The sequence below is a fragment of the Atractosteus spatula genome, chromosome 4, assembly GCF_055471065.1.
Source record: "Atractosteus spatula isolate fAtrSpa1 chromosome 4, fAtrSpa1.hap1, whole genome shotgun sequence".
NCBI classification, from domain to species: domain Eukaryota; kingdom Metazoa; phylum Chordata; class Actinopteri; order Semionotiformes; family Lepisosteidae; genus Atractosteus; species Atractosteus spatula.
The window spans coordinates 4,403,629-4,417,821 of NC_142709.1; the positions used below are offsets into that span (position 1 = coordinate 4,403,629).

The window sequence follows — 14,193 nt, forward strand, 5'->3', positions numbered from 1 at the left end:
GTGAACCATTAGCACATATGTTAAAACTTAATTTTTCTAAAAATCTTTGTGGAAATGACAGTGAAAACTCTGTTACTTCTAATAAAAACTAAACTAAAGGCATGTTTACTGCTTTTTTGGAACAGTGAGGGACAATTGAAATGTTAAAATCCAGAACTACCCATGTCTTTTAATTGAGGAAAGTGAAACATTATAGGGTATGTGATGTTTGTGATATTTGTGGCATCGGTGATGCAGTAGATTAGTGGATAAAGGTTATACGTCTGCTGTTAGCACTCATAAGCTAGACTACTCCATTAAGAACATTTTAAAAAAAGTAAGAATTTCTCATAATATACTGTTGAACACAGCCGCCCAATATTTCCCAATATGGAAATAAAAGTTTATGTAGCTATGTAAACAAGATATTGCTGAAACAGAAAGAGGCAAGCAAGAAAATGGGATGGTTTTCTAGACCAGTTATTGTCAACCCAGCACTCAACATGCCTAATTTCACATTAAATCTCACCTTAGGAAAAGAGGAAAAGGAAAAGAGGTACACGTTTAAAACGCTGATACGATTGGGAGAGCATCTCCCACCTTACTGTTGATTTATCACTCACATTACAGAGAAGAAAAAACCTTCAAATGCTGAGCAAAGCAAAATTAATATACAGTATTAGGAAACTCATTTACATTTTCATAAGACATGCAAAAACAAGATAATAAATTGAGAACCTGACCCAAGAAAAATAGTTACAGACTTTAGGATTGCAGGGCTTTGGTCTCAAAGACCTTCAGTTTAGCTTAAATAGGACTAAAGTTTCATACTGACTGTATACCAAGATTTGTTTATTAAGAACATGATTTCCATAAAACCAAAAAGATTCTTTTTTACTTAGCCGTTTGATAATAAATAGCAATCCTATTCTAATAAAAATAACCTAGAAAAAATGTTGTCGTTTGATAAGGCTTAAGAAAGCCATACTTCAGAAAAACACTGATAAACCAAATGAAGAAATACAGTAGTCTAGTACAGTCTATTTTATTTTTCATTTTAGAACCTTTAAGACAGAAAGAAAAGTGAAATGATATGCAATATTTAAAGAGAGGGCATTTTGGTTTGAGGCTCTAATGAGGTTCAATTTCTACATCAAGTGTTCAATGTAGACAAAATATCAGAAAGAAAGATAAACATACACATTACAGCAAACACTCTACGGAGGCCATCTTTCTTTTTTTAATCTTGGAAAGCAATAGTAAGATTCTGTTTGACTTAAAGTTGTGTCCATATTAATAGTGAACATGCAGCTGGAGACCAGGACACTGACACACTATTGCTTCCCCTCTGGAGAAAGAGACATTTTTAACCACAGAAAGAATTTTTGTGATTACAAAGGGTGTTTAATAGCACAATTCCTTGTAAATGCAGAAATTACAGTAGCTGCAAAAACTTTTCTTTCAGCAAGGAGAATGATGAACCTATTCACAGTCCTGGGAATCCAGAACACAAACGGACTGCTGAACTAGACAGTTTTTCTTCTCTGTGCTCCCTCCACTCCCTTTTTTTTGCTAAGATGCCAAATAAAAGTTTCTGCTAAAAATAACAAATGATCTCATTATAGCCCTGTGCTGATTACACTAACAAGGTGGATTAAAATCCCTATTACCATTCACTGAAAATGCTTTTTTTCCTCCTGTGCTCTTCTGTGTTAGAGATAAAGCTATCTGCAGCCTGTAAATCACTAGGAAAGATCTGTGGCTCATCCAGAGACATTCTGCAGCATTAGCGTTGCCTGTTTATATTGGGTCTTAGTGAGTTTCTTTGGAATGAGTATTTCTGAGAAAGACAGAAGCTACATCCTTAAGGGGGCTCATGCATTATTTAAATTCTCCCATACTGTGAAATGAGGGATTTGCACATTCTTTATGAGGTGACAATGTAAGATAAAAACAGGAAAACACTATACTATAAAACAGAACATGCAGTAGGCTGGGGAGATCATAAACTTAGAATGTTTCAGCTATCTGCAATACAAATATTTTTACTTTTGATAGCAGAATAAATGCATACTACAAACTCAAGAAGGAGAAACAAGGAGCTTTTAGTTTCTTAGTGTTCCACATAGCAGCTCCACACTCTGAAGGTCTTTTCACCATAGCATCTGAGCTGCATCTCCATGTGAAGATCCTCCATTCTATGGAGGTTTTCTGTTTCAACTGTATCTTTATAATCAATCATTACTGCAAGATGTAACTGCACCAATATACAATGATAAATGTGCTGAACAACTAAAACATCAAAAAAGGCTGACAGATCAGGTGTTTAATTTCTGAAGGCCTCTCTGAGGATTCTTGTTCCTAGGTTTTGACTGGGACCGTTCCCAGACCCGGGGCTCTGAGAGCTGAGAAGCATTCAGGACAAGTCCTTGCCTCCCATCCCTCACAGATGTCTCCTCCAGTTGGTCCAGAGGATGCCTGGGCATCTGATTCTGTTCACACCCAGGAGCCTCAGTTAAAGAATGACACCTGGCAGAGCAAGATGACGGCGCATGCTTGGCCTGGTTTCGGTGAGATCCCTGCTTTCAGTAAGCCCCTGGGGCAAAGCACACCTGCGCCATGAGGAGACATGTTTTTCTCTCCCGCGCACCAGCTGGTGGGTTTGCCGGCCTGCACCCCTGGCTAAGTGGAGGGCTGCCTACCAGATCTCTCCGGCCCCCTTTCCTTCTGGGGGCTTGGTAGCCAGCTCCGTCCCAGAGCCGAGGGTCCCAGTTTCCAGACGGTGGGCAGGGATGAGCGGTCTTCTTTGGGGCTGCCACTTTGCCTCTCTCTTTGGCTGCCAGGAATCCAGACATCTCCTGGACCATTGGGCTCCACTAGATTCAGACTTTCTGGCTGACCGGCTGGGGCCTTGCTTGCTCTGCCGGCTGGATATTAAATATTCCATTATCGCCTGTCTGTTTTCACGTTCCCTTTCTCCCGGGGCATCCTAGGCCTCAATCAGCCGGGTTTCCGCCACCCTCCGGTCTCTTGTGCTTGGGTACGCATCACCATCCCCGCGGCTGTAACTGGTCCCGCCATTCCACCCACATCTTCGTGTTTAAATATGGAAAGATTCACAAGTTACAGCTACAGTATGGGCCCTCCTATTGAAAAACACTCTTTTGAACTTTAAAGAGATACGGTACCTCACAGATATTGGGACAATTATGATGATGTAAACTGCTAGTGAAAACAAGAACACCGTTTAAACCACCACCTTTAAAAAGAAGTCAGATATAGAGATGATATAGTTTTAAAGTCTGTTTTTTTTAATTGGCTTTTAGTTCATTTACTTAAAAAAAATAAAATACCTTCAACGAAATAAATAAAGCTTGTTGATTGTTCTGGATTCTGCTTCTTGGCTTCACTTGAATTGTTTCCTTCATCTCCTCTTTCAGTGATTACATCTTGCCCCTATAGCTGTGCAACTCTTGGCTGCTTCTGAGTGAACAGTCTTGTCTAGTTTTATCTTCCATTTTTCCTTCTCTCAGCTTCTTCGATGATATGAGGCCTGATTTGTAATTTCTTATACTTTTGGATGATTTCTGTTAGTGATGCTAATGTGCTTTTCATATTGTACAGAAAAGTGCCACTGTATAATTGGATGTTCCAGACTTGTTTCAGGCTTCACTCCCTCGTACTCTTTTATTCAAATAATTCAGAATTAAGTCTGACAGCAAATGCCACTGGACTTCTTTTTTAATAAAATGAAGGAACAAATCGAAATCAGACTTAGAGTCTTGATCAAGAACAAATGCTTCATAAAATTAGCTCACTTGCTCTTGAAGCCATTTGCTCTTGTAAAGCACTATCATACACTGAAAATGTTATATTGTCAGTGGCTTTTGAAATTAATTTTCAAATTGATCTTTCCTTCTTTGAATGAAAATGAAGAAAAAAAGAAGGCAGGAATGAAAATATGCAATATTAGCCAAATGATGAAAACGTTTCTCAAGAGCAATTTATGTCACCAAGCCATCTTCTAGTGGGGAAAATTGTCTACTTTTAATAAACAAATAATAAAACAGAAAGAACGGGGCAAGTCCATTTTAGAAAGTAAAAAATTCTCGTAACAGTACATGTTTAAAAAAATGTCATCATGGGAAGCTCTGAATGCCTAACCCAACAGGCAGAGGGATAAAATTGCTTGTGACAAATTTTCTTGTTCAAGAAGTCATTTACTGAAAAACAAGTCTAATATTGCAACTCCTAGCTTTTCTCAGTATGACATTATTGTTAATGCAGTGGCCTCTCCAATAGATCTGAGTTTAATAAAAAAGGACATGTTTGCTAACATCGAGATCTGCCACAATTCCCTTTTAAATAGAAACAAAATATTGCCTATAGCTCCGGTATCTTGCTTGCCTTAACTTATCTAAATGTCACAGCAAGACCTGTTCCATTTCATTGCTCTACTGTCTATCTCTGTAATCGGCTCTCCTGATATTTCATATAATAAAAAACATTATGCCAAATGAATTAAACTTCACACTATGTGATAATTTACATAGGGTTTCTATAGTTTGGCTAAAAAACATCTTTAAATGACCACTCTGCGTACCCTCTTATTGCTGTCATAATAGTTAAAAATTATGATTCCTTAAATTGATATAGTGCTTTAAATACTCTGTATATAGTGCTTAATGGTGTGTATATTTATAAAAACACTTCACATTCAGATGTGGACTAATATCATCCACTATTGAATGGCAGCACCCAGAGTTTTGTAATCTCTGGTAGTTTTAGGTTTAAAACATTGGAAATCTGTACCTTAACTCATGCATAAACTCAATAACTTATATATACATATGGGATACATTATATATATAGTCTGAATTACATGTTTTTCTCTTGAGAAGCACTTAAGTTCAGCTACATTAAACAATGTGTTCTGCTTTATTATCTTATTTGATGGACTGTATCTGGAAGGTGGTACTACAACATCCAGATAAACTGTCTGCAAAGCCTCCTATTCAAATCTTCAGATTGTGAGCGGTTTCTCAACCCCACGAACCCACTACCCTGAGATTATGAGTCTCATGCTCTGCCAACAGAGCTAGTTGGGGCCCATGAATATATGCTACTACTACATTAACAATAAAACTGGAAAAAAGGACAAAACAATACAATCACTAACAACATATCTAAAAGGACGCAGATGCTAAGCTGTAGCAGTCGTAGGATGAAAAATGTTAAACCCCAAAACCCTCTCAAAAGTACAGGTTAACCACCATTACATTTTACACTTAAATTAGTGAACAACCACGAGCCAGCACGAGTGGTCCTGTACTAGCCACTTCTTGTTTACAAAACAAATAATAAGCTTGTCCTCCATCTTATGTTTAACCTCCCGATCTGACCAACAAGTACAGCAGGCAGTGTGGCACCATTCAACTTTTTTAGAACTAAATTGCTGGGCTGACCTGTTTAACAAATGTCTTTTCATTCTCCATGATTTGAGAAGAGCCCCCCCCCCCCCCCTCTCTCCCTCTCTGCCTCTCTCCCTCTCTCCCTCTCAGCTCCATCCCAGGAAGGTGTTTCATCAACACTGCACTTAGGCAAAGTTCACCTGAAGGCTAATGATGTCTTTAACACTCCTCTTCACATCAATGAGACCAGGCTGGTGCCCATCACTTTGTCCTGATGAGCAAGTGCACAAAACCCCAGTGAGTTATCAGGGCTCATCCCTGCCCAGCTGCCCCGGAGAGCACCCGTTTTCATTTCTCATTTTACATGCCACACTATACCACAAATACTTTTTTGCAGTTTTAAACTGAGAAAAGAAAACATGGAAACATCCAAGAGCCCTACTGTTATTACTGTGGGCTGGCTTGGTACTGTACATGGGTCTCATTCCTAAGAAAGGAAGAGCTTTATTATCCAAGGCTACAACAAAAGAAATAAGAGCAGCAGATACTGAACAGGTCTCCCCTAGATATATATCTTCACATTTTCACCGCATTATCTGTAAAGTGGAATGTACCATTTAAAATACAAGCATCTGACAATATTGATCATTGTTCACAAAAGAAACAACACACTGTAAACTGGGTCAAACATCAGTTCCATTTCAATCAGTCGTGTAAGGGAAAATATACTGTTCAAGACTGCCACAGAGAACAGTCCCCGTGGGGCTTTTTCTGGGGAGGGTGGCCAGTGCAATTTTGTTTAGCTTCATATAAAGAAATTATGACTTGAATTAAAAAACAACAAAAAAAAATCATGATGTTTTAGGTGCTGTGTTTTTCACTTGTTTCTTCAAAGCTTTGACAAATTCTGAAACTGAACCTGAAAGTCAATAATATACATGGCAATAAGTGAGTAAATTAAGAGATATTTATGTAAGGCCTGGCATTTGTGAGTAATGAAAAACCTGCAAGGTAACTGTGCTGTTAGAAGATCTGAGCTTTGAAGAAAGCAAATGTATAGTCTGCCAGATTGCAGAAACAGACAGATGCAAGGCCTGTGATATAATGATCTGCAGCAATGCAGGTATTACTTACTAGTGATTAGATATTCATGGTATTCATACCTTCTGTTTGACAATCATGTCATTGATTTCTTCAAGGTCTCCCACAGTCACTATCTGGGTTCTGATCATGTGATCCAGAAGAGACAGCCAATCGGTGAGTTCAGCCCAAACCTTATTGAAGTCAGCAAGGGCTGGTACCTCCATGTGCAGAGAAGATGGCATTTCCAGCTTAGAGACAATGGTTTCCTTGGTAACCAGGGTCTGTGTCACTACGGTAACTGTTTGACCTATAGAAGCAATTTGAAGGAAAGAATTAATTACATTAGGAAAGAACAGGTTACAAGCCATTTATATCCCTAATCACTTAGTTACCTTACTTGAAAGAGAACTATTAGAGATTGTCTGGGTTACACTGTTCTATCCATTAGCTACAATGGCCCATTACCATCGGTAGGGTCTTTTAAAAAGGTTTTTTTTCAAAAACCTTCTAATGTAAAAGAACAAGAATAAAAGAAAGAAAGTAATTTCACAGTGTTCATGCTCATTTAATGTGGGTATCAACATCGTGCTTTCATTAAAATAAATTCAAACATTACATTTCCCCTCATGATTGCAGTGCAGATTTAAGCCCAAAAAGAACAAAGAACTTTTCGTTCAGCACAAGTGGCAAAGGTACTGTAGCTTTCTTTGTTTTATCTGGATTCTGCCCATTTAGGATGACCACACCCAAAAGCTGGAGAACTGTTTATTGTTCTCGTAAGATATTTGGCAAATGTGAAATAAGTAGCAGCCCTTTTGTTCTCCTCATATAGACCAAGCCATCAGAAAGAGCACCGTTTCCGTCTACAGTGATCAGCATACAGCTTAACATCTGGCACATCTGATTTTAATATGGCAGGTCTCTGCGCTTATGATGTGCATTCAACGTCATAAAAGATCACGGTTCAATGTATAATAACAGAAAGTAGAGGTGGAAAAAACTGCAATACTCAACAAGACATATTTGACAGGTTTGAAATGAGGTACTCCAGCAGTTTTAGGTGACTGAGTGCTGAGCCAATGAGAGATGAATGTCTGCAGTAAAGTTTTTGTACCAGGTACAAAAAAAATTCAGTTTTGTAGTGCAACTTACTGTGTCAAAACTTTTCACAGCACATGCATTATATTAATGTACCTTTAATAGGCAATTCATCTGAGGTGCTTTTAATTACAGTGTTTCTTTCCAGTGTTTGAGTATTTCTTGTGTGGATGCACATTTAGGCCACATCAACACATTTCATTGTTCTTCCAAGTCAAGACATTTAAACATAATGCATACAAATACATTGCACACAAAAACAGACATAGATATTTAGAGATGTTTGTGAATTCACAATGAATGCCAGACGCGTTTTACATACGATCACCAATCACCAAGTCACCGATCACCAAGTAGTAAACAACTGTTCCATAACACTGGAAAATTAGTTTCATTATAGTTTTTTACACTGGATTTTTCCATCAAAGCAATAAAACAATAAAAGTGGTTGGCATATATACACTATTTAATATTTTTTGAAAAACACTCTAAAGAAACTAAAGAACACTAAGACTAAAGAAATTGTATTGAAATAAAAAAAGGACAGTCTATTTGCATGTCTATCTGTGTTCAGCTCTGTGGAAGTTCCAGGCTTGGAATAAAACATGAGATTCCCCTTTTGAAAATGTGGAATGATGTTATATATTTTTATAATGCAGATGAGAGTGGTGTCTTGTTTTTACCTTGTGTTGATGTTTCCTATTTGTACAAATCTGTAAAAACATTTAAGTCAATTACCTATGATTTGCATTTTTGTATGCCTGCTAAATAAAGTCTTTGAAAAATAATTAGTCACATCCTGAATTGTAAAAATCACTCTCCTGACAACGATTTAAATGATATCCTTCTGTCAATATGCCACTCTATCAATCCTCCCATCTGTTCTTTTATAGAAACATTACTGCGTATACAGCACAACACAAGCGAGTCTCCTGTGTAAATAGGTGTTATCGACAAACTCTTCAAATGATATTAATACACCTGTTGGGTCTCAGAGGCCCAATGTCAATTTTAAGGCTCGTCTGTTTTTAATAATGCTCTCAGCTGGCACCACAGCACACGCTGAGGGTGACCTCCAGAGATATTCCCCGCCTCTGTGCAGCTAGCAAATTGAATCTGAAAGCTTTATTAGACAAGTTTGTCTTTCAGCTTGTGTCTGTCAGCCTCAGTGCAAAATAAAACTTTGCACAAAACTGGGTCTTGACCTTGAAACATCTCCAATCAAATGGTGAGAGATTGAATTCAGAGTACCACCACAGGATGTTAAACAGGGAGCAATGAAAAAAAAAGCATACTCCTGTTCTGCCAACACATTTTCATTATCCTGTGTGCCATCCCTCAGTGTTATTTCATTAAAATTTGTAACAAACTATAATGTAAGCTAATATGCCCAAAACAGACGTACTGTATATACGTAAAAGATCTGTTGAATTCATACATTTCTTTTTTGAGAATGTGCAGCAGTACTACATAAACAAATCAGAAACAAAATTTAATATGGCTTCATGGGTCCTTCACTCCTATTTGTTCTGCTTCTTATTGGTATTGGTGATAAACTGTAGTGCAGATAAATTGTGTAAGATATCAATACAAATACAGTATCCAGTGCCTATACTTCTTGCATTATTCATTCCATATGCAGCTCCCAAATTAAGAATACCACTGCATATCTGTTGCTCTTTACAGATACATTTTATACCGTTTATACTTGACATCTTATTTGCTCAACTTGCAACTTCAGTAACATTCAGAAAACTTTTTAAATTCAGAACTGTAAAACACACTAGCAAGATTAGTTTCTCTACCTTCTGCTTATTAATGTTATTTTTCCCCAAACTCTAAAAGCATTCTATGCATGAGGGACACATACGTTTGCCTTAAGCAATAAGCAGAGAACACTTTGATGGTTTTTCCCAAAATGTATTCAACATAATTCCACGGATTGCCTTCTAACATAATAGCTATGAGAGAGATTAGTAAGCCACATTTAATTGAAAAAAGATAGCTAACACCAGGAAAGTGGAAATGAAAATGCAAATGCAATACGTCGCATGCTGCATTATTAGCTGAAGAGCTGCATAAAGAGCTATCACTGTTTTAAAGTATGTTGTGATTTAAGGGAGAATAATTATAAAACAATTAGAAACAGGTCTTGTTTTCAGTGTTAGTTTTCCAAACCGCATGACTCACACTGGCTGGGTTAATGTCTCAAATACATGTGCCTGTGGCTGCAGGCTGAGGTAAGACAGCAAACAGAATATTTTTCTTCTTTTCTTCTTCTTTACCTAGTTTTGTGTTCCTCCACTCTTAGACTTACAACGTCGTATAAAATTCACGTTTGAATGAGGGCTAATAAACACTACCGTATGTATCATTATAACCACTCAACTCTTGCCATCCAACTACCAAATGCAAAGGACAGAGCTCATTGCAGTTCTTCACATTAGTTCCCAAGGCCCTTTTGTGAATAACATGTATTAGAAAGAGAATAGAAATAATTTATCACAAAGCTTTACCTAGAGGGATAAAGACAAAAAAACTGTACAGTTCCCTGCATATTGGCTAAATAAACTTTCAGTTTGTTCCACAACCACAACATTGGTAATAAACCTTTAAAAAACCAATTATAAAATTTGTTTTACATACTGTACAGTAGGTAAAATACTATTCTTTTATGAAAAAAAAACAGCTGAAAAGGTTCTTTTGAAAACATAGCTTATTAACTTTTGTTCACCTCATACATTTATACTTTTTAAGTGTTCTTTCAGATAACAGACTGTTACAGTTAACATGAATAAAAAAACTTGGGAACATCTGTCAAAATTAGCCTGAAAGTCACCATTAAGCTTTTCTGGACTGGACTCCAAAGTTTTTGCACTCATGGTAACATTCATTTTAATGACAGCAACAGATTGCTCATTGAGGTTTGATTAAATTTGCTGCTCCCAATTGTTCTCTACTTCTGTTCGTGTTTCCTGCCTTTTTAATGAATGTCATTAGAAGTTTTACAATGTCACCTGTAGTTCCTTACAAAACCAAGTAAGTTCCTTGCAGCACCAACAGAATACACTGTAATCAGGGGTGTTCTGACACAGCCGAAAACTTGGAACGTTTATCTTTCAGCTTTGTGCAAAGCATTTAAAACCCACTAGTTAGAGAATCACAGAAATATATTTTACTCACAAATCATTAAGGAATAACACACCATCACAGCAACAAAAATAACAACCAGGATCACTCACCAGCTGCAATGGGATCGGGTTTGCCTTTGAACTGTGTGAGCAGGATGTGAATTGCTTTCCAATCTGAACTGAGGTCTTCAAGCTTTACCTGGTATCAATGACAGAGAAATATTAGATACCCAGATATCTGTACCACATTCTTTGACATTTAGATTAATTTTCTCTCAACTATTAAGTATATCATAATAACAAAAGTACAAAAACACTGTAATTCTTTTAATAAGTATAATGACTTGATTAGGAATCTGTATACTGTTGTGTACGTTGTGAAAGCCACCATGAATATAACTGATAAATAAATTAGAAGACGGTGAAAGTAGCGAATAAACATGTAACTGACAAATGGAAATTGCTATTAAATTCAACGTGATAAAAGCAGATTTACAGAATTATAAGCAAATAAAAATGGTTAAACAACGATCTGATATATCGGTTAGTACCATTTTTAACAATTCATATAATCTTTATTATAAGAAAAAAGAAAAGTTGCAATTTAAAACTATTTCCAACCCAGGGATTTTGATACTAAGAAGAAATTCAGAAGCAGAACAGAAGTATTTGTAGGCATACCTTCTAACACACTAGTTTTTAACTCAGTTTATACAGTAATTAGTGGCAGATAAAATTAAAATGCACATTCCGGCCTTCACCACAAACGTCATCCAAAATCATGAAAGACTTCTTTTAGCCATACACACCCTAAGAACAAGCCCTGTCATTGCTGCAGATCACTCCACCACGTTCTATGTCTACAGCATGTCTGTTTTTCAGACAGCTTATTCCTTTGACAGCCCATTCGTCTAACAGTTCTGGCCCACTGGTCCAATACATTTGTTACCCATGGACTATTGGCAAAAATGGGCAGGCTGTGTCCTAACAAGGTGGCACGATAAAACAACAACAACAAAATTGTAAAAAAAAGTAAATGTGTGATGAAAATCACTTTAGTTGGGTTATGATTAATTTCACACAGGCCACTTCAGCATAAACTATTTCTGCCAGAGGTACAGGTCAGAAAGAACTGCAGGAGCATCATATCTTTGGTCACCAGCCTCAGCACATTCGTCCTCACGGGGACTGTTCAGAGGCCAGAGACATCATTTTCAATCGATTCCTGATGCATGTCATCATGAAATCCACTTCTGAGGCTGAGAACATGGTCTCAGGTTTCAGGGGAGACATTTTCATCGAACCTCAGAAGGGAGCTCATAACCATTGTCACCCGGCTTCCCTGATATCTGAATGCTGCTGCTGCTTTTAGAAAAAAAAACTCACAAATCCTTAAAATATGTTTAAATTAATAGTATTGTATTATGTTGCCTGCCATTGTGACTTCTTCCTTGTTACAGCTAAGTTGTACAATAAGGATGCAGAACTAATATACAGTATACAAGGAGCTTATCAGAGAAATAAAGAGAATCCTTGAACAAACCTGGGTCTATTTTAATGAAAAAGGGTATAAATGGAGGGGGGCACAGAGGCACAGCGGTCAGCATTGCTGGGGCCCCGGGTTCAATTCCAGACTTGGGTTCTATCAGTATAGACTTTGTATGTTCTCCCAGTGTTTGTGTTGGGGGTTTCCTCCGAGTGCTCTGGTTCCTTGCCATAGTCCAAAGGTATACTGGTATGTTAATTAGGCTCAGGGCAATTAGTCATGGTATGAGTGTGTGTGCGTATTTGTGTCTCTCAATCCTGCCTTGCACCCACTGCCTTGCTGAGAAAGGCTCCCCTGCGAGCCTGAATTGGAAAAAGCTGTTAGAAAATGGATGGATGAATATAAATGGCATAACTATACTGTATATTAATTTACGGCGAACTACAGCTCCATTGTTCCATTCCAACAGTCGCATTGTAGTACATCAGGCTACACTTTTCATCTGTGGACTTTTTAGTGCAAAGCAGCTTTTCAAACAACACAAAATTCTGAAAAATCAAAATGTTAGCACCACTTTCGATTGTCAGGTCTAATGCCACTACCTTCTCATAATGTTTTGTACATTTTTGCAGAGCAATTCAACAACAGCAGAAATATTTGTAAATGAATTGAAATTAAAAAAAGTTTTTCTTTAAGTATTGTTGCGCCAACAATGACTCGAAATTTAAATGTGAAAATAAATGATCGTGACGTTTTCTTCACACTATGTAGCACAAGGGAATTCAATAAACAAACAAATTCCGTCTTTATGGAATCTCAATTACATATAAATAAGCAGTAAATGTAATCCCTGATTGTTTTGTCAGACACCAGATAATAAAGTATCTGTATTTATGAACTGAAACTCAATAACGGCCAATTCCCATCAGAGAAGGAGAATCTGCCTGAAGAGGCCAAGATAATACCAATCCTGGAACCATCATGGAAAAAAGAAATTAAAACTAATCTCATTCCTACATATCTCTGACTTCTAGACTTTTACTGATCCGTTACAGTGTTAAAATAACACACATGGAAGCAAAAAGCCTATCATTTACTACCATGAAGAAAGTGAACTTCTTAAACTACATTGTGGATAAATGAATTATGATAACATAAAGCTTTTGCACTACTTATGTGACCGTATTATTTGTGCAGCTTGCAGGAAACAGAATGAAATACACAGTCAACACTGTCAAGGATATTATACTAATATACCCTCCTCAAGGTGCCCAGTCTGGAAGGGCCAAATGCACTACATTTACGCTGTGTCAGACTCTGTTTCCAGACTCATCACATGGGCCCAGGCCATCAAGCACTTGTTTAAATAATTAATTTAAATGTGGTTTAAATGCCCACAAAGGCAAAATAACACCATAAGCCACTGGAGACTTCAACCGACGTACAACACACAATCACTCAGCATTGCTAATAGACAACTTGTTGTACATAACAGTGTAAACTGAGTTCTGTCTGAGGAAGTATTCCCTCTTGAAGACAACTACTTGAGACCATAGTTTCAAAAACTACTTGGTTTTACAAATCAATCCCTATGAAAGAGATACCCCACCTGGCACACAACAATAAGTATTGTAACGTGCACATTTGATGATTGATTCTTGTTTTTTTGGTTGTAGTATCCTAAGGAAACAAACATCACACCTGAAATCCTGAAATGTGGTTACCAAAACAGTGACTGTGATTTAAATCCAAAATAAATGATTAAAGCCTGTACAATAAAACGACATTCTGAAACTGGTCTTTTTTGCTTGCATCTCCTTAAAAATATTTTAAATGACATTTTAATTTAAGTTTTAATTTCAAATATAATCGCAAAAGGACTGCCAAGTTCAAAACTGTTTTTATGAGCATGATGAGTGTGACCTTACTGGTTTCTCTGGATTAGTACTTTTGTTGAGTTTGACATCACTCTTGATATACTGTAAGAGTGCTTTATACAGTATGT

At 37.2% G+C, this 14,193-nt stretch overlaps 1 protein-coding gene across 9 annotated transcripts in view; it reads right to left on the minus strand.

Annotated features, from left to right (window-relative positions):
- dmd (dystrophin) overlaps positions 1–14,193 on the minus strand; it is a 721,300-nt gene that overhangs the window by 213,817 nt on the left and 493,290 nt on the right. For 8 of the 9 annotated variants that reach the window (XM_088914984.1, XM_088914981.1, XM_088914979.1 and 5 more), the window contains 2 exons: positions 10,814–10,901; positions 6,554–6,780 (listed from right to left, as the gene is read on the minus strand). The exons of the other annotated variant lie outside the window; for it this stretch is intronic. In XM_088914984.1, the coding sequence (XP_088771110.1) occupies positions 6,554–6,780; positions 10,814–10,901 (315 nt within the window). The remainder of the gene's footprint in view (positions 1–6,553; positions 6,781–10,813; positions 10,902–14,193) is intronic. 9 annotated transcript variants of the gene reach the window in all.